This window comes from Rhincodon typus, chromosome 21 (assembly GCF_021869965.1).
Source record: "Rhincodon typus isolate 14 chromosome 21, sRhiTyp1.1, whole genome shotgun sequence".
Classification (NCBI taxonomy): domain Eukaryota; kingdom Metazoa; phylum Chordata; class Chondrichthyes; order Orectolobiformes; family Rhincodontidae; genus Rhincodon; species Rhincodon typus.
Genome location: NC_063352.1, coordinates 36,759,072 through 36,782,203, shown reverse-complemented (window position 1 = coordinate 36,782,203; position 23,132 = coordinate 36,759,072). Strand labels below are relative to the sequence as shown.

The following is a 23,132-nucleotide window of genomic DNA, read 5'->3' as shown; positions in this document are numbered from 1 at the left end:
GCTCCCTCAGTCCTGACCCTCTGACAGTACAGCACTCCCTCAGTCCTGACCCTCCTACAGTACAGCACTCCCTCAGTCCTGACCCTCTGACAGTGTGGCGCGCGCTCAGTACTGACCCTCTGACAGTGCGGCGCGCCCTCAGTCCTGACCCTCTGACGCCGCAGCGCTCCCTCAGTCCTGGCCCTCTGACAGTGCCATGTTCCTTCAGTACTCTACACAGAATGACCACGAGGATTTTCCTTTGCTCAAGTCTCTGCAATTAAAAACTGTCTTGTTATTCTGACCGAGAGTAAACCCACAGAGTCATGGACATTATTTGACAAATTCTACAGCAACATTTTTGAATCAGAGTTTCTATTGCACTGAACTGAGTAAGAGTTAAGCAAGCAATGTGACAGCTCCAAAAACTATCTTGCTGGAAGCTGTGCAAAGCAAGCTGCAGGAGAGGCCTGGCCTCAATCCATGACAACCTTCCTGATACCAATCTGCCTGCACCAAACAGCAGTGAGAAACACAGATCCAGACACAGGCAGTGAACTCCTGAATTCCTGGTGTCCCTCATGGCGACAGAGAGTGGGCGGCTCTGACAGCTTCCACTTACCTTGTGCCACCTGCAGGCCAGCTGCTCCATCGGGAGCTCCAGCAGGTTTTGCATTTCTTTCGGAGGTGTCACCAGTAAAGGGGATGGTAGGTGCCCTGGGCTGGTGGAACCCAGTGGCAGGAAAAACTGCAATGTCTGTGAACTCTGACTTCCTTCCAGAAAGCGGATTGGCTGCGGCTCCTGCAGATTCAACATGGCAACATTTTAATTCGTCATTATCTCCTCTTTTAACTCTGGTTCTCTTCTGAAGATGCAGCACCACATTCCCTAGATCACAGCTTTCATTGGTTAAGTGTAAACCTGGACACCGTTTCTCATTGGGTGCTCATTATTGCATTAAAAAAATACCCTCAATAAGATTTCAGTCTGTAACCCACTCTTGTTACTCTATATATAACATCCCTGAACACCTCAACTGGATTCCAGCTTTTAATTAACTCCTAAGTATGTTATTCTAACTATTACCCAACAAATCCCTTGATTAAATTCCAGACGTTAATTCATTCCCAGCTATCTGTTATTACATACATGAGCCCCAAATCCCACAACAACAGCACCCAGTATTAGTTATTGAGGAAGGAGAAAGCAGCAGCGAGAGGGTGAGTCAGGAACACACTCCACCTGCTCATTTGTACAGGTCATCCATTTATTCATATCGCATTCAATTTAATTGACAAGGAGCCTATTCAGCAGGCTGGAGGAGATGGTCTATTGTTGTTACATTACAATGAGAACACTGACCAAGGCAAGTCTCAACGTGCCATTGAAAGATGTAGTACAGAGGCTTCAGGTTCAATATGCAGTTAAGTTGTAGCTGGACAGGCAGCTGAAATGCTACCAATGTCCTCAGGCCTTGGGGAGACATTCCAAATCATGATGGTGCAATCAGTACATCATTCTTGCTGTCAGCCCAGGCCCCAGATACTTACAGTACTGACACTGGGTGACACATCGTCACCATTCTGCAGCTCCTCAGGCAATGCAGCTGCTCCAGCAGGAGAGTCAAGGCCAGAACCTGGGGACAGGCGGAGATCCACAATGGAGTCTGACCTCCGGGCAGGAGAGAAATGCAAGTCCAACTTCTCCTGATCCTTGGAACTGATAGATGGACCTGAAGTAGGCACAGGAGAGACAGAAAGTGAGAGTTTTAGAGTGAGGTATAGGTATCACTGAATACCTCATCAACTAGCAGTTGGGCACTGGCTGTGAAAAATACCGACAGCTTTTTAATAAAGATTGACATAATATTCTGGCACGATAACATTATAGCTTTATTAATAAAGACAAGGAACCATTTGCATAATCTCAAAGAGCCAACGCAGACACAATGAACTGAATAGCCTCTTTCTACGTTACTTTGACAACTTTAAACATTTGTCTTGCTTTCACTTCCTATGGATTGCAACGTTTTATGTGCAGGATCCTGATTCCTAAGGTTGAAGAATACAAATTACTGAGAAAATCTCAGACAGGCTGCACAGTGGGAGATGTTGGCTATTGCCTCACAGCTTGTAAGGGGCTCCCTAAAGGCAATATACTGCTTTCGACTGAGAGCTGGAGTCACTCAGCATCTCTGCGTATCAAAAACAGACCAGGGGAAAGGATAGAGATACTCTTGGGGCAGATGTGAGAGTCACCAAAGCTGATTTGCCTTCTAACTCTCAGTAGCCTGCCACTATGAACAGAGAAGAGACTTGTATTTCTATAGCCCGTATGATGTCCCAAAGTGCATAACAAATGAATTACTTTTGAACACTGTTGCTGTGTAAGAAGCATGGCTGGAAATTTATGCACATCACTTTCCCTCACAAGCAATGTGATAAAGGACAAATATTCAGCTTATAGCGATGTTGTTTGAGGGATTAACATTGGAAGAATTCCAATGCTCTTAAATATGTTACTGTGGAAGAGGGCAAAAATACTTAGTTTTAATGTCTCATTTGATGGGTGGCACCTCCAACAATACAGCACAGGCTCTTTCTGCTCAGGGAATATCAGTCTACACTTTGTGTTCAAATCTTAGCAGCAGGGGAATTGTATAAAAACTGCACTGAATATCCAGCAATGGGAACACCCATAATCTGTGCTGATTACTGTCATCACCGTAACTCTCCTCCTAGTCTATCCAGCTCATCTCAATCTTCAGGATCATTTTCTATCTGTTTCTCTCATGTACCCGTCCAGCTTCCTCCTGAAAGTAAGCTCAAACACTTCCAGCGGTACCAAGTTCTACAGCCAGTATAGATATTTCTCCTCCGTTTCCTACTGGGTTTATTCGTAACTATTTTATATTTATGGCGCCTCATCTTAGATTCAGCCACAGGCAGAAACATCCTCTCCACTCCTGTCCTATCTAAAATTTTAAGGATTTCTATCAAGTCTCCCTTCTCTTTTCTAAATAAAATCACTCAACCTGTTCAATCTTTCTTGATAGCTGTAATTCTCTCAATTCTGGTACCATCCCAACAAGTTCATTTTGCACTTGCGCAGGTTTTATTTGTCCTTTGCATAAATGGAGACCATACATGTGCAGTGTGCCCTGGCCAGGATCTTACAAAAGTTTAATATATCTTCACTGCTTTTGAATTCTATAGCCATTGAGATAAATTTCATTAGATGTTTTATTACTTTTTGACCAGCAGTGCTTCTTTTAATGATTTATTCATCTGCATCCCTTTGCTCTCCTGCTCATTCAGTTTCTTATCTTTTTCTCTCACCACAGTGGTGTCAGAGGTGAAGGTACTACGTTCAACCAAGGTTCAAACAATGGTTTTTAGCATCTGTGCATTGGCGGGATATAGCATCCAAAAGGGATGGATACTTGCAGATTTCTATGAGTATTAGTTGTTACTATCAAAAAGATCACTTCCTGATTGCACAAAGGCCTGCTAACGAAAATGAGAAAGTCCCTCACCAGACTGGACGGACTGAGGAGATGCTGGTGTGATGGTGGCTGTCCTGTCAGATGTCATCTTCAACTGTCTCCGGGCACTGCTCTCCTCTGTCGTCTCATATACTCTCTGTTTCTTGCCCCTCATCATCCTAAGCTTGGAAATGCTGAGCTTCAGATCCAAGGGCTCGTCCAGGGAATGCATCCTCACAGTCACAGCTCTGAGAAGGAACAGTGGTCAGACTGAGTGCAGCCTGGGAAATCTCTTCAACAAACTGTTCAACCCTAAACACAGAACAGCAAATTAGTTATCTCGGGAAGCAAATGTAAGAATTCCAGTTGTCGTTTCTCATTCAAACATACTCAAGACCATTTCAGAGAAAATAAATTACAGTTAAATGGCCTTTTTATGGCAAACATAAGTGCCATTTGACACAAAGCAAGATCCCAAAAAACAGCAGTGAACAGGATGTCTTTTCCCTTTGTGTTAATCAAGACACTAAGAGACCTCTGCTCTTCTAAGACAGCCATAGGATCTTTTATATAAATCCACCAACAGGCAGACAGGACTAACATCTCACCTGTAAGGAAGCAGAACCAACAGTGGAGCACTCCCTTACTATTGCACTGACGTATCATCCTATACTATGCACTGAGTAAACTCACTCTCATATGTTGTTTATTTTCCAGGTAACTTGTCTGCTGGAGTTGATGCCTCATTGATCTATTTCTAATGTAAGTTAACTTCTAGCCCAGTTACTTTGCATACAGGTCATTCCGACCTGCAGATGATCATGCTACAATAATCACTGCCAAATTCTCCTGATTCTGCCATTAGTACTAACCTTGAACTGATGCAAAACCTGTCTATGATGCCCATGGTGAAGCAATATTTCTGCTGAGCCCTTCTCTGTGGCCCTGGTTGAATAATGTCAGTGAGTTACATATTACAGTGACAATCACTAGCTTTAGTTCTCAGCCTGAAAGCCATCATCAGGTTTTGTTTGTTCTGAATATACTGCTTCATCACTTGGCAAAAACCTGTTTTTGAGGCTGCCACTCCAGTTTAGCAGTGGAGGGAAATGCAACGCTTTCAGCCGAAATAGCCTGTGGCTCTGAAATTTGGCAGAAAATGTCCTTGTGTTCCAATGTGCAGGAATGTGGGCTGGGGGTAGGAGTATTTACAGTATCTCCCCCCCGAAATTATATTGAGTTACCAAAACAACCTCCCCTCCCTATTTCAGATTTTGCCCAGAATGGCTGTTTGGTGCTGAAAATATATATCTCCATATCTTGCTGTGGCACTAAATAACACATCATGTGCTGCTCTTCATGCCAATTGGCCAAAATCTTCCCACAAAATCTTTGCCTCTGCGTCCTCTCTTGGAAGTTTGGGAATCTTAGTCCAAGTTGAATAGCTAAGTTGTGGCTCTGCATGTTGACAGGTGAATGCTATGTTAAAACTGTGAGACTTTATAAAGTGATTACGTTTAAAACTGTCTCTTTAAATCTAAGGTAAAATGTGGTGGAATGAGAATTGATGAAATCATGGTGAACTCTGTTCACAAAGGGGCTTCTCAGATTTGGTTATCATTGGGAAAGAGTCACAGACCAGAGTGATAGAGCAATTTTCACACCTTGTCACATTCTCCCCATGTCTGCGTGGGTTTCCTCTGTGCGCACCAATTTCCTCCCACAGTCCAAAGATGTGCAAGTTAGGTGGATTGGCCATGGGAAATGCCAGGTTACTGGGATGGGGTAGGGGTGGGTCTGGATGGGATGGTCTTTAGAGGGTCAGTGTGGACTCGATGGGTTGAATGGCCTGCTTCCACACTGTAGGGATTCTATGATTCTATGAAAAGAAGGGAAGCTGGTCTTTCAGGACACAGACTGAGAGAAATGCAAACAAAAAGGCTGAGACAGCAGATGTTGTGCTAAGCCAAAGGAAAAGGTGTTAAACTGCAAAACTTAACACTAGTGAAATGGATTCTCTGTTTAAAGGGATAGGACATGCAGAGATTTAAAGACCAAGGAGTTAGTAGAAGGTGCTTTGCTGCTGGACATCAGTTCCAAGGTACTCAGAAGATTGACTGAAGGGGCTTTCAAAGGATAATGGAAGACTCAACGTGGTGTAGCAGGCAGAAGGAATCTGTTGGTAAGTCAGGAGGCGTTTATAACAACCCACACTATTGTACATAAAAACTGAAAGAACTGCAGATGCTGTAAATCAGGAACAAAAACAAAACAGTTCTGAGGAAGGGTCACCGGACCCGAAACATTAACTCTGTTTTCTCCTTCACAGATGCTGCCAGACCTGCTGAGCTTTTCCAGCAACTTTGTTTTTGTTCCACACTATTGTACATTTGTTGAGAGTATTTTGTAATGTGTCATGAAGATATATTAACTGAAATATTAAATTAGATTATAGTTGGCTGAATGTATTTCTATTTATATCTTAAACATTTTGGGAAGAATAGTCAGCGGAAAAACATACTGCATTGCAAAGAATACAATCTGCTTGACTGAATATAAACTTCAAAGTGCTAAAGAACTAACAATATTCCCAAAGTCTCTTTCTCCATATTGCAGTGCTTCTTCTGAGACTGGTTTAGTTTCTTAGAGGAGTACCTCCAGCATCTCTATCCCCAAACTCATCGTCTTGTGACAAGACAGCACCCAGCCCCAAATCACTCACATCAACTGCCAGGTAGAACGGACAGGAAAATTCAGAGGAGTCAACACTGGTTCATTCATTAAGATTACCTGCAGCTTCTCAAATGTTGCTTGGAAGTCTTCTGACTGTAGGAACATTCATAGGAAGACAGAAGATAGGAGCAGGAGTTGGCCATTCAATCCCTCAGGCCAGTTCTGCCATTCCATATGGTCAGGCTGACCATCGAGCTCAATACCCTCATCCTACCTCCCCATATCCCTTGATCCTTTTAGCTCCTTCTTGAAAACACAATGTTTTGGCCTCAACCACTTTCTGTGGTAGTGAATTCTACAGGCTTACCACTCTGCATGAAGAAATTTCTCCTCATCTCAGCCCTAAAATGTTTACCTCTTATCCTTAAACAATGACCCCTGGTTCTGGACTTCCCTATCTTCGGGAACACCCTTGCTTCATCTACCCTGTCTAATCCTGTTAGATGGTTAGCACTGCTGCCTCACAGCGCCAGGGACCCAGGTTCGATTCCAGCCTCAGACGACTGTCTGTGTGGGGTTTGCACATTCTCCCAGTGTCTGCGTGGGTTTCCTCCGGTTTCCTCCCACAGTCCAAGGATGTGCAGGCTAGGTGGATTGGTCATGCTAAATTGCCCGTAGTGTTCAGGGATGTGTAGATTAGGTGGGTTACAAGGGGACAGGTCTGGGTGAGATGGTCTGAGGTTCGGTGTGGACTTGTTGGGCCGAAGGGCCTGTTTCCACACCGTAGGGATTCTAAAAAAAAATTACTATGAAATTTCCCCTCGTTTTTTTAAACTCCAGTGAATGAAATCCTAATCTCTCCTCACATGTCAGTCCTGCCATCTCAGGAATCAAACTGGTAAACTTTTGCTGCACTCTCTCTATAGCAAGAACATCCTTCCTCAGATAAGGAAACCAAAACTGGATGCAATATTCCAAGTGTGGCCTTATCAATGCCCTGTATAACTGCAAAAATATATTCCTGCTTTGATACTCGAATCCTCTCGCTATGAAGGCCAACATACAATTTGCCTTCTTTACTGCCTGCTGAACTTCCACACTTACTTTTAGCGACTGGTGCACAAGGACACCCAGGTCTGGTTGAATAATCCCTTCTCTCAGTTTACAATCATTCAAACAATAATCTGCCTTCCTATTTTTCACATTTATCCACTTGATACTGCATCTGCCATTCGTTTTCCCCACTCACTCAGCCTGTCCAAATAACCCCGCAACATCTCTGCATCCTCATCACATCTCACCCATCCGCCCACCCTTGTGTCATCTACAAATTTTGAGATGTTACATATCGTTCCCTCATCTAAATATTGTGAATGGCTGGGTCGTACTACTAATCCCTGTGGTGCCCCATTAGTTAATGCCTGCCATTCAGAAAATGACTCATTTATTTCTACCCTTTGTTTCCCATTTGCTAACCAATTTTCTACCCACCTCAATACACTACACCCAATGCCATGTATTTTAATTTTAATCTCTTAAGTAGGATTTTGTCAAAAGCTTTCTGAAAGTCCAAACAGACCACATCCACTGGCTTCTCTAATCAACTCGACTAGTTACGTCCTTGAAAAATTCCAGCGGATTTGTCAAGCAGGATTTCCCTTTTGTAAATCCATGCTGACTGTGTCTGATTATACCACTAAGTGCTCTGCTATAAAATCCTTGATAATAGACTCTAGCATCTTGCCGACTACCAAACTCAGAATTACTGGTCTATAATTCTCTGTTTTCTCTCTACATTCCTTTTTAAATAGTGGCTATTAGCTATTAGCTATCCTCCAATCTGTAAAAATCTTGGAAGATGATCATCAATGCATCCACTATTTTGAGGGCCACTTCCTTAAATACTCTGGGATGTAGATTACCAGGCCCTGGGGATTTATCAGCCTTCTAGTCCTATTTATCCCTCCTAGTTCATCCATCGGCCTCTCACGTGGCATGGCAGCCACCTGGCGTGGGGACCTCCTGCCCTTCGTAGTGGCCTCCAGGTGTGGCGTCGCATTCTTGGCATTTTCCCAGTGCAGCCATCCAGCATGGTAGGGCAGCCCCCACAGCATGGCATCCTCTTGGCCTGGCGTGGCAGTGTGGAGCGATCTCCTAGCCTCATAAGCCTCAAGGCAAAGCCCAGTGCAGACTGGAGGCAGGGCCCAGTGCGGACTGGAGTCAGGGCCCAGTGCGGTCTGGAGTCAGGGCCCAGTGCAGATTGGAGCCAGGGCCCAGTGCAGATTGGAGCTAGGGCCCAGTGCAGATTGGAGCCAGGGCCCAGTGCGGTGTGGAGCCAGGGCCCAGTGCAATGTGGAGCCAGGGTCCAGTGCGGATTGGAGCCAGGGCCCAGTGCGGATTGGAGGCTAGGTGCAAGTGTGGTCTGGTTCAAAAGACTGTTGTTCTGGATTTTTATCTGTGCAATGCTCGATATTTTATTTCTCTATTTTCTAAGGTCTTGGAACTAAAGAAGCTGTACCTAGGTACCGTTGTACCCAAGATGATGCTGTAAGTGGCGACGTATAAACTTTTCATTGAATTTATGTGACAATTAAGCTAATTCAATCCTATCAATTTCTCCAACATCATTTCTATTCTAACACAGATTTGCTTCAGTTCCTCCCTCTCACTAAATCCTATGTTCCCTGTCATTTCTGATATGTTACTCACGTCCTCCTTTGTGATGAAAGAAGCTAAGTATGGATTTAGTTCATCAGCCATTTCTTTGCTCCCCATATAAATTCCCCTGTTTCTGACTGTAGGGGAATTAGTTTTCACCAATCATATTCTCCTTACATACCAATAGAAACTTTTACAGTCAGTTCTTACATTCCCCTCAAGCTTACTCTCATACACTATTTTCCTCTTCTTAATTAATCCCTGGGCCCTCCTTTGATGACTTCTAAACTGTTCTCAATCCTGAGGTCTATTGTTTTTCTTGTCAATTTATATGCATCAGTTTTGCATCTAATACTATCTCTAGTATCCTTTGTAAGCCATGGTTTGGCCAGTGTCTTCTTTGCACTCTTGTACCAGTCAGGAATAAACAACTTTTGTTGTTCACTCATTTGCTCTTTGAATGTTTGCCATTGCCTATCCACTGTCATTCCATTCAGTAATATTTCCCAATCTAGCTAACTCATGCCTAATAGCATCATAATTTCCTCTATTCAGATTCAGGACCATAGTCTCAGAAAGAACCACCTTACTCTCCATCTTGTTGAAGAATTTCACCATATTAAATTCACACACAATTACAGATGCTCCTTTATTGCATGGATCTTCTATTTAATGTCATTCCCAACATCACCACTATAGTTCAGTGGTCCAAATACCACACCCACAAATGTTTCTTTCCCCCTTGGTATTTTGCAATTCTACACACACATATTCTACACTGTCTGAGCCAATATCTTTTGTCAATATTGTGTTTATATCCTCTTTAACCAGTAATGCAACTCCACTGCCTTTTCCTTTTTGTCTATCCTTCCTAAATATGGAATACTTCTGAATGTTCAGTTGCCATCCCTGGTCACTCTGTAGCCATGTCTCTGCAATCCTCACTGTATCATACTCATTTACATCTGTTTGTGTGATTATTTCATCCACTTTATTTTGAATGCCCCATGCGTTCAGACACAAGGCCTCAAGACTTGTCTTTTCAACATTCCTTGTCCCATTCTCACTATTTTTCTTTTACTCTGGACTTGTTTGATTTTGGACCTTAATTTCCCTGCCTATCACGTTTCTTATTACCCTTTCAGTATTTTGTTCTTGTCCCCTTCTTCTGACTTCTTGCATACATTCCCAGGCCCCTGCCAATTTAGTTTAAACTCTCCCCAGACACACCAGGGCATCAGTCCCATTTGTGCTGGTCCCACTTTCCCTAAGTCCAGTTCTGATGTCCCAGGAATCTTAAACACTCCCTCTCACACCATCTCTGTAGCAACATATTCATCCAATATATTCTGCTATTTCTACTCTGTTGCTGTTTTCCGTGAGAGGTCATTCCTCTCAAAAAACATATGGATCTGGTTTCCAGGGGAATGGCCACAGGGAATTCCTACACTTCTCTTTGTGAAGGAATTATTCCAGATATATTCCTTACTTGGATACTAGGCTCTATTGTTAATGCCTCTTTTTCCGAACTCTAGACCCTCCCCAAAAACACAGGAATATTTTCACTCTATTTACCCTGGCAAATCCTTTCATCATTTCACTGACAGCAACCATTATCATCTACACTCAGGGGAATATAACCAAGATGATGTAACTTGTCTTCAGAGTTTGCCCCTTTGGCCTCAGCCTGTGATTTCCTGCAGAGTCTGAGAGGAGGAATTAAACGGCCCAGGTTTCTCAGGCTGCCATACCTGGATGAGACACCTGAACTTCTCTCCTGTCTGTAGGCTGCCTGTTCCTTCAAAGAAATGCTGCAAATGAGAAGCAGATGACCTTCCCAACTCTATGGGATTGAAACGATTTGGAGTTTCTCGCTGCGGAAAGTTTGATTCAGATTCTAAATCTGGTAGACCCAGCTCTCAAAGCTGCTGCTTCCATTCTTCGTGACCAACCACTCCCCCTTTAAGGTTCTCAACCAAGTGTCTCCACTGCCTGACCAGGTTCACCGGCCTGGCCAGCATCAAACAAGGGCAGCCTGCAAAATCACAGAATGGTTACAGCCCAGAAAGAGGCTATTTGGTCCATCATATCTGGTTTGGCTTTCCAAAGAAACTGCTTTCACACAGTACAATTCCTCTAACTCCCCCCTGTCACCTTTCACATTGTTCCTTTTCAGATAATAGGGACTGGAAGAAGTTGGGGAGCAAGTTCCCTCAGATGTACTTTATCTTGACTGCAATAGAGAGGCACCTGTGCAATGAGGCATGGTTTTGTAAGGAAACAATATTTCAGAGAAAAAGAATCTATTGGTATGAAAATCAAACAAAATAAATGGTGCACATGTCTGATCAGCTGAGATTTGCCTTTTATCTCTCTTACGGGGGGATATTGCTTCATGTCAGCTGTATTTTGATTCACTTGATTTCAAGGATTAAAAATCTGCCCATTAAGTTGGAGTTGCTGCTGTAAAGGACCAGAATGTAGAGGCCAGGTCCCTGCATGTTGCACAGGAACAGTTACTACCTCAAACAAAACTCCTCTTTATTTGTTTTTAAATAATGTTCTGCTGCTGCACACATGAATTCAGATAAAGGAGCAGTTTGTTGGGGATTCGCAAATTGCTGCCTGGTTGCACAGCTTCAACGAACATTGTCCATTATATTTTTCTCTTTTTGGGATTTTGAGAGTGAGCTGTTAAATCCGGTTAGAAGCAGAAAAGGAAGTCATTTAGTTCATTCGTCCTGTACTAGCCCTTTCACAAAGCAATCTAATTAGTCTCTTTCCCTACATCCTATAAAACTTTCTCCTTCATTTATTCAATTCCTTGTTGAAAATTAAAATTGTTCCCACCTCTCTTTCAGGCAGCACATTGCTGTGTACAAAAAGTCTCCTTATCTTGCCCCCTGGCTTCTTTAAACAATTAATTTAATGTGTCCTCTGGTTACCAACCCTTCTGCCAGTGAAAACAGTTTCTGCTTATTTATTGTATCAAATCCTTCATAATTTCCAACAACTTTATTAAAACTCCCCTTAACCTTCTCTGCTATAATGAAAATTATCCCAGCTTCTCCCTTCTCTGTATATAATTCCAGTTGGTAAATGAGAATTTAAATAATCCAGATTACAGCAACAAGTGTCTGCAGGAATGTAAATTAAAAGACTGATCAAAAAGTATACAATAACTTTTGAGTGACTATTTGCTGAAGTTAGTTATAAACTGGTCTTTCTCCTCTGGAACCTAGCCCAACATTTGCAGAGATATTTTGAAAGGTTCACTGGCTGAACTGAGAAGACAATGCAGTTGTTAACAGTTTTGTCAATGGTGTCAGCTTTGGTTCAGTCGGTAGCACTCTTCCCTTGGAGTCAGAAAGTAATGAGTCCCACTCCAGGACTTGGAGCACATAAAGACAACAATGTCATGCTAAGAGAGTTCTGCATAGTCAGAGGTTCTGTCTCTCAGATGAGACATTGAACTCTAACCCCGACTGCCTCCTCAGATGGATGTAAATTACCTGTGGCACTGTCACAAAGAAGAGCAGGAAATATTGGAGCACTAGAGGGCACTGCTGCACCCAAGGTCCATGATTGGAGTAGAATAGTGGCTGCGATATTCCTGAAACTGGGAAAGGAAGCCTAACTGGGTATCTGTTCTAGTGATGTTGGCTGGGGAAATAAATCGGCCAGAAACCAGGGGGAACACCCTGCTCTTCTTCACAGTGGTGCAATGAAAACTTTTGCACCCAAGAAAGCAGACCAGGTTTCAGTATAACTTCCCATTGGAAAGGCAGAACCTCCAGCAGTGTAGAGCTCCTTCAGTACTGCACCACAGTGTCAAGTTCTAATCCCTAAACTGGCACTGGAACCCACTGAGATACCTGTCTGCACATGGTGATATTGTGACGCAGGGCAGGAGTGTTCCTGTCCAACTTTCATTTGTCAATCAATTTCCCAAAAAAAAAACATGTTATCTGATTATTATCATATTTCCATTTGTGGGAGCTTGCTGTGCACAAATTGGCAGCTGTCTTTCCAATATTACAATTGGGTCGGGTCGGCATTTTAAAAAAATGTACTTCACTGGCTGTGTCGAGAACTCGGAATTTCTGAGGTTGTAAAAGACACTGTTGAAATGCAAGTCCTTTCTTTTGAATGAATCCAGCATTCACACAGTTAAACTGCCCAGCAATAAATTACTCTGAGTCTGTACAGATCACCTCTGCACCAGGAAACCACAGTGAGTCCCTCTAGACCAAGTTTGTGTGCTGGTCCCAAGAAAGCACTTGGGGGCTTGTGCTCTTTGTGAGCAGTGGAATGCTCAGGCCTGTGGGGGAGTGCCAGATTCCCCACCACCACGAGACATACACACCCCCCACCCCCAACCCCCCACTGCATTCATCAGCTCTGAACATCTACAAGAATAATACAATTCAATCTGTGCCAACTCATTCAACTAAGGTCTAACTGCTTCCCCCCCACCCTATGTTCCCCCTGTGGCCTATAATGGGTTTCAGACTCCACAAGAAACATTGCACCTTTTTTAATGCTTAACTCAAATGGTTCAACGTTGGAGTACGAATAGTAACCAGTCTCTGTTTCCAAACAAATGTGCCTTGGTGAAGTACTGACACAGCTGGAGTCTGTAACCCCCACACCAGGAGGAATCTTGTCTACATTTAACATGGGAAGAGGCCAAGAATGAGGCACTTCCACAATCAGTAGGGGCCTCAAACGACATCCGCATTCTCCCACTTCAGTTCATTGGATTCCCAAGACCTGCATGTTTATTTAAATAGATGCAGCAAATGAACTTGGTCAGCCATGACCCACTGCCTGATTAATGTCTGCACTAAAAGGTCTTTATTCTTGTACAGCTCTGGCACCAAAACTGGAAAACTTATTCAGGGAGCTCCAGCAAAGAGGTACTGCAGTAAAGCTGACCCACCTTGTCAGGGCAGTACAGAGCGAACTTCACTCTGAAAACACGTTAAACTGAGACCTCCACAATCCTCACCTTAAGGTGTAAACTGTGGAACTACTGAAGAACAGCGGGAGAGTTCACCTCAGTGTTTGAATTACTATTTACTTCTCAACAACTATTTACAGCAGATTATCTGGTCACTATCTCAGTGTTGTTTGTGAAATCTGGCTGCATAATTGTGGATCTTGTATTTTTCTATCAATGGGTCCCTGTCCGGTCCCAGTCTCCTACTCCATCCCTCTACCTGTGACATGCCTCTTTTAGATGCAACCACCAAATTCTCCTGTGGCTTCTGCATCTTTGCGTCAATGGAGGCTTTTAATGCTGTGCCCTGGATTTAGACCATTTACCATGAGGAAGTTCAGTAGGGCTGACAATGACTCTTCACATCTTTCTCCCTTCAATAACCACACATGGAAAGAAAGAAGCACTTAATTGTCTGTGAATCATTTGGGACTTTCTGAGATCATAAATGGTGCTATATGAATGCAAATTCTCTCCCATCCTTTTGACATCAACTGATCTACTGCCCATGATGTTCATTCTGTCCCTGCCTCACTAACCAGATTAAATGTCCATTTTTATACAGAGCATCATGAGTGCAATGGTTTCAACAGGGGGGCACTGATTCCAGTTCATGCTTTTGACACTGTTCCGGAATGCTGGATTCTGAAATTCCAACTGTTACTGAATGACTGAGGGAGAGGGGTTAACATCAGTGGAGATTCAGTCAGTTATACAGCGTGCAGGGCAGAGAGGTTACTGAGTGACAGTGCAGATGAGCTGAATGAACATCAGTACAGATTCAGTCAGTAACACAATGTGCAGGGGAAGAGGGGTTACTGAGTGACAGTGTGAGGAAGCTGGTTTAACATCAGTAGAGATCCAGTCAGTTACATGGGGTGTGTATGGGGGTTTGTGAATGACATTGTGAGGGAAACTCATTAAAATCTGGGAATTTTTCTTAACAAGGGAGGGAAATTCAGAAAGAATTTGAAAACTTCAATTTCTTTGTAAGGCAGGTAAAAAGTTTTTTTTATTATTTTGCATGTTTTGTGACTGACAGGATTGAAACTATGCAATAAAACAAACCAGCTGTGAGGGATTACAAGCTTGGCACTATCAAGTAACGCCTCTATGAACAGGAGTAGAAACTGAGGCCTGTAATATGTACCGAACTCTCTGAGCACAAGAGCTGCCAAAACGTCCCCTCCCATCAGGGCTCTATATAACTGGAAAGCAGCCTCCTCCCCAGCCAAGCCCAATCCTGGCCCTTCTTAACTGGGCTTCACCCTGCAGGGGGCCCCCCCTCTGTCTGCTTGCACAGCAGCCTGACAACACAGCGTCTGAACTCAGCCACTGTGCTCCTCCACTGTGACTTGTGTTGCACAGAACCATGCATGCCCAGATTCCAGAAGGTTCTCTGGGCTTTCTCTAATTCAGTCACCGAGGGAACTGCTGTGAAGGCAACAGATGTGATTTATAATGGGTCATAGCTCAACAGCTATCTCTAAGAGATTACTGTGAGTTATGGCCTTGGGATAATCCTGTTGCAGAGGGATGGGGGTGGGGAGTCACTATTTGATGACCATTGCCTGCGGTAACACCCATCCCGAGACCCCTCCCATGATCCACTGGTATTCACAACACAATGGTGAAACACATATTAAAACTTTTAGTAATTTTAAAACCTCAGCCCCTCAACTTAACACATTAAAAGTACTGATTTTCAGATGAAGAATGTAGATGGCAAGGACAGCATTTATTGCCGATCTATATTTACCCCTTAAGAAGGTGGTGGCAAGCTGCTGAACTCTATGTGGTGTAGATACTCCCACAGAGCCGTTTGGGAGGGAGGTCCAGAATTTTAATCCAGTGACAGTGAAGAAACAGCAATATCTTTCCACATCAGGATGATGTGTGACTTGGAGGGAACTCGCAGGTTGTCATACACCTGCTGACCTTGTCTTTCTACATGCTGGTGGGTAGAGGTTTGAGAAATGCTGCTGGAGAAAATAGCACGAGTCTGTCACAGCTGCAGAGAAATGACCTGGGCTAGTACTCAAACTTGTTTGTTTATTAAGAGGCGCCGTGAGATGATTATTCTCAGCATCTTTTATTAAATGGTTGTGCTTTTTTTGAAAGCAAACACAACCTCTGCCATTTAGCATCAGAGGAGCAGGAAGGCTCCTCTGATGCGGCTTGGCCTGCTGTGTTCATCCAGCTCTACACCTTGTTATCTCAGATTCTCCAGCATCTGCAGTTCCTACTATCTCTGCCACTTACAGGGTTTTTCAGCTTTGTGAAGATGTCAGTTTATTAAGGGGGTTAAAAAAATCCAATGTTAATTGTGCAGGTTGCAGTTGTCCAATTGCATATCTCCAGCTCACTCTACAGACAGAAAATCATAGGCTCACATGCAGAATTATTGTCATTTGTGCTTCCTGTATGTGTCAGCCTCAGAAACTGAATACCTAACCTACGGTTAACTGCAATTTTTTTTTGTTCATTTGAGGGATCTGGGTGTCACTGACTGGCCAGCATTTATTGCCTGTCCCAGCCTGCCCTTTGTAAAGGTGGTGGTGAGCTGCCTATTTGAAGTCCACCTGCTGTGGGTTGACCCACAATGCTATTAGGGAGGGAATTCTTTTAACAAGCAGCATGTGAATTTCTCGCTAAGATATAGTGAGGGGAATTAGTGCTCATTAAACAGCTAAAGGGCCCAAATCACCTCATTAATATTCAGCTTCCTATCTTACCGAATACATAAACAAGCTATAGACTTCAAGGAAACTCAACATAGAAACCAGTGTGCGTTCCTGACAAATTCAGCTCATCACTTGCTGTGAATAACCTTCACAATGGACACTGGGCACCAAAATCTCAGGACAGCTCCATGGCAGCAGGACATGCAACCACACATCCACGCACATTGGCATCTGATATGTGCCAGCTTCTAAAAACCCTCTAATCCCTTGTCCATGTTTACAGGTTCCTTCATTTCAATGCTGCACCTCAGACTGCATTGACAACTAACACTGAAATGCTGTAGGAAGGTCAGTGCACAGCTCAGGGACACGCTCCCGGTTCATGGACTAGGCCAGGTTGTATTTCCGGGCTCTCTGTTCGCTCTCATAGCCTTTGCTCATCCTGAGCCTTACCGGGATGTTCACAGCATTCCTGTCATGCACTGCATTGCCTTTTTGTGCTTTGCCTCCTCAGGCAGAGATATAAGGCTTTATTATCTCTGTCTTGCCTTGTCATTTAGCACAGATGCAGAGACAGGAAGCTTATCGTGGATCTCAGCAGGCTGCAGTCAGGTCAAGGCGGGGATTGCCTTCGTTGGGGGGGTTCCCAGCACAGTACATCAAGGGAAACCTCTGATACCAAACGAGGGGTTTGGAAATGGTCAGCCAACCGCTCAGGGTGGTCAGAGTCAGGATCCTCTCCTCAAAACGGGGAAGGAGACAAATGTCAGATAGTCAACCACCCACCTCAAATCTTTCCATCCTATTAGGGGCTGTCTTCCTCATGAAATAATAAAGGGGCAGGCAAAACGAGAGATGAAAGTGGCTGGCATAACTGTTACTTCTGGTGCAGTTAAGGAGATGTGCTCAGATGTGGTTGGCAGTGTTGGGGTTGGGGTGGGTTACAGTGACCGAGGAAGATGCTGCAGGCAACAGTGAGAGGGAACAAAAACAAAGTTGCTGGAAAAGCTCAGCAGGTCTGGCAGCATCTGTGAAGGAGAAAACAGAGTTAACGTTTCGGGTCTGGTGACCCTTCCACAGAACTGTGAGAGGGGCACAGCAATGATCCTCAGTGAGAGAGGGGTACACTGGCAGAGATAGTGAATTGTTCCAGGAACAGCGTGTGGCAAAGTGAGGTTGGATTCAGACGGGAGGGGCACCATAAGGATGGGGTAGGTAGTTAAAGTGGTGTGTTTGGTAAGATGCAGTGAGAAAACTTGCTAGGCCTCACGGAGAAAACATCCTCCAAGAAAGTTGCGCTTGGCCAAAATAATGTAAGAGTCAGCCTGAGTCTATTCTTGTTTTTTCAGAATATTGTACTTGGTTTACACATCAGCTGACATTTTCAGATGTGGATGCTGGCAAGCTAGCATTTATTGTCAGGACTTCACCTCCACCTGCTGCTAAAACCTCATTTTAATCCTTTGTTATCTCTAGACTCAATGATTCCAAACCACCACTGGCTGGTTTTCCATATACCACCCTCAGCAAAATTGAAATCCAGCTCTCCACATGCTACAATAACAAAGACCCTTCTCTCTATCAGCCCTGGACTCACTGACTTATATGGGCTTTTGGTCAAGCAATGTTTGCTTTTAAAATGCTCACATATGTTCTCAATTTCTTCTGAGGCCATGGAGATCTCTGTAGTATCTTCCAGCCTCATAACCCTGCAAGGTGCTCCTCTAATTCTGGCCCTTGAGCATTAAGAGTGGCCACTGACAGAGCTCCTGATTTCTGGGTTTGGTCACATCGGTCTCTGGTTTGAGGTGGGTACACTACATCCTTGCCCCATGAGTCTCCCCCTCAGTACAATGACTGACCCAATGGACAGCAATTTGAGAACTGTAGCTGTCAACTCACAAATATATACCTTGTCCTGCTGGTCACCAGGGTCCAGTCACTAACACCTCTCCACACAGACTGATATGATATTAGCCCCACGAACATCAACCTACTTGACACTGTATCAATAACCATCCCAGCCATGCAATGAACTCCCAAACCTGTCTCCAGGCTCTCGGGAGACCAGCTTCCTGCCTGCAGGAAGGTCAGGAGACAAATATCCAATTGTCCTAAAGCCAGATATCAACACATATCATGAATATTGCCTGGGCCTCTTGTCCTTCGACAATGGAGTGTTTTGAATGTGGGGTGGACATAGAAGAGAGAAACATACAGGGAAGAGAAAATAAAGCAACAATCAAGTTCATGTTCAATTGTTGTTTTTGGAGGGTGGGCGTTTTAAAATAAAATTAAAGATAGATAACAAACTGGCTGAGAACAGGTTTATCTAAAATCAAACAGATGGGCCTCCTATAAGTATCTTTGACATTAATTGCCCTAACATTGGTGGGTATGCCTTCTCCAGCTTGGGCCCTCAGCTCTGGAATTGCCTCCCTAAATCTCGCCACCTCTCCAGTTTATTTTCCTCCTTTAAAAAGTTATGTAAATCTTATCTCGCTAAACAAGGTTTTGATTGACTGACCTGGTATCTCCTGTTTTATATTACCCCTTCAGTCACTTGGGCAACATTTACTATATTACTGAAAAGAGATATGAAGCTGAAGCTTTTTGTCTTGCACTCACTGGGATTGAAACACAAGAAAACTAACTGAGGAAGGAAGAAACTATTTATACAGCACGATTGTTTGGACTATGGCTGGTATGGCAGCAGGAAATATTGTGCCATCCAGTTCTCTAATGTCCTTTAAGGAAGGAAATCTGCTGTCCTTTCCCAGTTTGGCCTGCACGTGATTCCAGGCCCACTATAATGTGCTCGAACTCTGGAATGGCATAGCAAACCATTCAGTTCAAGGCCAATTAGGAACTGGCAACAAATGTTGGCCTTGCCAGTGACACCTACATCCTGTGAATAAATAAAAGGAACCTGTCTGTGCAATAGAAGAGATAACACAGTATGGAGCTGGAAGAACATAGCAGGCCCGGAAGCATCAAAGGAGCAGGAAAGAAGAAGGGTCCCGACCAGAAAAGTCAGCCTTCCTGCTCCTCTGATGCTGCCTGGCCTGCTGTGTTCCTCCAGCTCCACACTGTGTTATCTCTGACTCAGCATCTGCAGTTTTTGCTATCCCTGCCTGTACAATGTTCCCTCTAAGCTGTGTGGTCAGTGTGGACCCATTGACTTCCAATTGTGGAGGTTTGTGCCACACACGGACCTTGGAGTACACACAGCAGCAGCAAAATTCAGAGGGAAAAGAAGTCTTCTGTAACATAACTGAGCGATTTGAGGCTGCTTAGGTTACCCGCCCTAAAGAACATGGCAGAACTACATACGGTTTCACAATAATCCAGTAGTTTCGCGGTCAGCACTACTGATACTAATGATGCCATATAATTCCTGATTTTGGCTGACAAGTGGCAAGTAGCATTTGTGCCACACGAAGGTGAGGCAATGACCATTTTCAATAAGAGACAATCTAATCACTGCCCCTCAACATTCAACGGTGTTATAATCACTGAATCCCCCACTATCAAGATCCTTGGGGTTACCATTGATCAGAAACTCAACTGGTCTTGCCACATAAACACATTGGCTTCAAAGAGTAGGTCAGAGGCTAGGAATACCGCAGCGAGTAACTCAACTCCTGACTCCCCAAAGCCTGGCCACCATCTACAAGGCACAGGTCAGGAATGTGATACTCCCCACTTGCCTGGATGAGTGCAGCCCCAAAAACACTCAAGAAGCTTGACACCATCCAGGACAAAGCAGCCCACTTGATTGGCACTACATCCACAAGTATCCGCTCACTCCACCACCGATGCTCAGTAGCAGCAGTGTTTACTATCTACAAGATGCACTGCAGAAATTCACCAAAGATCCTCAGACCGCACCTTCCAAACCCGTAACCACTTCCAACTAGATGGGCAGCAGAAACATGAGAACACCACCACCTGCGAATTCTCCTCCATTTAACTCACCATCCTGACTTGGAAATATATCGCTGTTGTTTCACAGTCACTGGGTCAAAATCCTGGAATTCCCTCCCTAAGGACATTGTGGGTCAACCCACAGCAGGCAGACTGCAGCGGTTCAAGAAGGCAGCTCACCACCACCTTCTCAAGGGCAACTAAGGATGGGCAATAAATGCCCATGTCCCTTGAGTAAATAAAAAAATCATTTGATTAATTAAATTTAAATTCCCCAATTACTGTGGTGAGACATCTACAGATCACTAGTCCTAACTAGCCCAGTAAAGTAACCATTGATACTCCTGTCTTTTTATAGTAGAGGCTAAAACTTTGACATTATCATTTTCCTGCTGTGTTTGAATGAGGATAATTGAGGTACTCCTGCCTTCTTGGTTTTTATCATTTATCATTGCTTCAAGCTGACAATAAAGCCAGCAGAGACCATACACATTAGTCTCTCTCATTGTTTGCATTGAGGGAATCAAAGAATGGTTACAAGGAACAGCAAGTGGCCATTCAGTCCATGAGTCTGTGCTGGCTCTCTGAAGGACCAGTTCCCCTGGTTCTACTCCCTTACCTTGCTATAGGCCTGCACATTCTTCACTTTCAGATAATGATCCAATTTCCTCTCGAAAGCCACAAATAAAGTGCCACTACAACACACAGGCAGTGCATTCTAACTACTTGCTGCAAAAAGAAGTATTTCCTCATGTGGTCTTTTCATCTTTTGAAATTACCGCAAAATATGGTTTTCAATCCTTCTACCAATGGCAACATTTTCTCAGTGAACACATTGTCCCAGTTGGTTAATGGGGCACTGGAAACAAACCCCAATTAGAGCTCAGTTAAAGGGAAATTGGTAACCTTTAAACTGAGCTGCCAGAGGGAATGGTGGAGATGGGTTCAATTGTAACATTTAAAAGGCATCCGGATGGAAATATGAATAGGAAGGGTTTAAACGGATGTTGGATAAATGATGGCAAATAGGACTAGGTCAGACTGGGATGTCTGGTCGGCGCAGATGAGTTGGATCGAGGGGTCTGTTTCTGTGCTGTATAACTCTATGGTGCAGATTACTTTGAGTGAAAAGAAATGAAATCTGTGGACAGTGATTTTCCCTCTGACCTTTGGGATTCTCATAGTTTCTATGTATACAGACATCTACAGCTGGGTACTCAGGAGCAATCCACTCCTTCTATTACCACCATGGCCACCCCCAATCCCCACCCCCTCCCAGGATACCACATTGCCTGCCCCCCGCCCCAGGGGCTGAGATGGAAATCACAGGGTCTAGTAGTGCTCCTGGCCCAGATCCACAACCATACGACTGGACACCATCACTACCCTAAGCCCCCATAAATTTGTATTCTTCAAAATTTCCCTCGATTCTGGGAATGTCCAAGCAGATTGAAAACTTGCAAATTTAAAAACACCTCTATTCAAAAAAGGAGGGAGATGTAAAGTGGAAAACTATAGGCCAGTTAGTCTAACAGCTAGAATCCATCATTAAAGCAGGACAGTTGGAAAATCAGAATTCTGTCAGATAGGATCAACATGGTTTTTTTGAAGCAAAGGCTGAACGAAAAGATTGAATAAAGAGAAATCTGTCAATGTATAATATTTAGATTACCAAAAGATATCCAAGAAGGTACCACATAAAAGTAACAAGATAAGACAACATGGTGCTGAAGTGGTTTCTTAGCACAGAGAGAGGATTGGCTAACTAAAAGGAGACAGTCAGGATAAATGGGGAATTTTCAGGATGGCAAACTGTAAAAACTGGAGTGCCATAGGGATCAGTGCTGGAGCCCAACCTATTTACAATCTACATTTATCACTTGGATGAAGGGGCTGACTATATTGTATCCAAATTTACTGACAATACAAAATTGTGAGTATGATACAAAGACTATGAAAACAGGGAATGAGTGGGCAACATTTTATTAGATGTTATATAGTATGGGAAAATGCGAAGTGGTTCACTTTGGGAAGAAGAATGGTAAAGCAAAATATTGTTTAAATAGACAGACACTGCAGAATACTGTAGTACTGAAGGACCTTGGTGTCCTTGTACATAAATCACAAAATGGTGCAGCAAGGAATTAAGAAAGCAAGCGGAATATTTGCCTTTATTGCACTTAACATATGCAAACTTACTCTTGCTCCTTATCATAACTAATCCTGTCTCTTATCTTCTTATAGAAACATAGAAAATAGGTGCAGAAGTAAGCTATTCAGTCTTTCAAGTCTGCGCTGCCAGTTGATGAGTTCAGGACTGACCTGGTCTAATGTTGTATTAATTCTGTATTCTTTCCCACCGTCTCTCATACACATTGACTTTCTTGACAGATCAAAAATCTATTGAACTCTGGTTTGAATATGTTCAGTGCAATAAGGCCAATACTCCAACTGCATTCAATATGATCATGGCTGATCATCCAGCTCAGTCCCTTGTTCACACTTTCTCCCCATACCTTTGATCCCTTTAGCCCTAACAACTATATCTAACTCCTTCTTTAATGTTTTTGCCTCAACTGCTTTCTGTGGCAGAGAATTCAAGTTACAGTATGTTAGGAACCAAATTTTTGCTTTTGATCTCAGGAATGTCACCAACTAGAATAACTAAAAGTGCTGCATTAAGCTCGGAAGGTGGGCATTTTGAATGATGCACACAGGAGGGAC

General features: G+C 43.6%; 1 protein-coding gene across 1 annotated transcript in view; it reads right to left on the bottom strand.

Annotated features, from left to right (window-relative positions):
* Positions 1-378: 378 nt before the first annotated feature.
* The window catches only part of glis2b (GLIS family zinc finger 2b), a 44,330-nt gene continuing 21,576 nt past the window's right edge, over positions 379-23,132 (bottom strand). Inside the window, exons 2-5 of the mRNA XM_048609732.1 lie at positions 3,516-3,776; positions 1,531-1,712; positions 602-781; positions 379-489 (exon numbers count right to left, since the gene is read on the bottom strand). Of these exons, the coding sequence (XP_048465689.1) occupies positions 379-489; positions 602-781; positions 1,531-1,712; positions 3,516-3,696 (654 nt within the window). The 5' untranslated portion in view covers positions 3,697-3,776. The remainder of the gene's footprint in view (positions 490-601; positions 782-1,530; positions 1,713-3,515; positions 3,777-23,132) is intronic.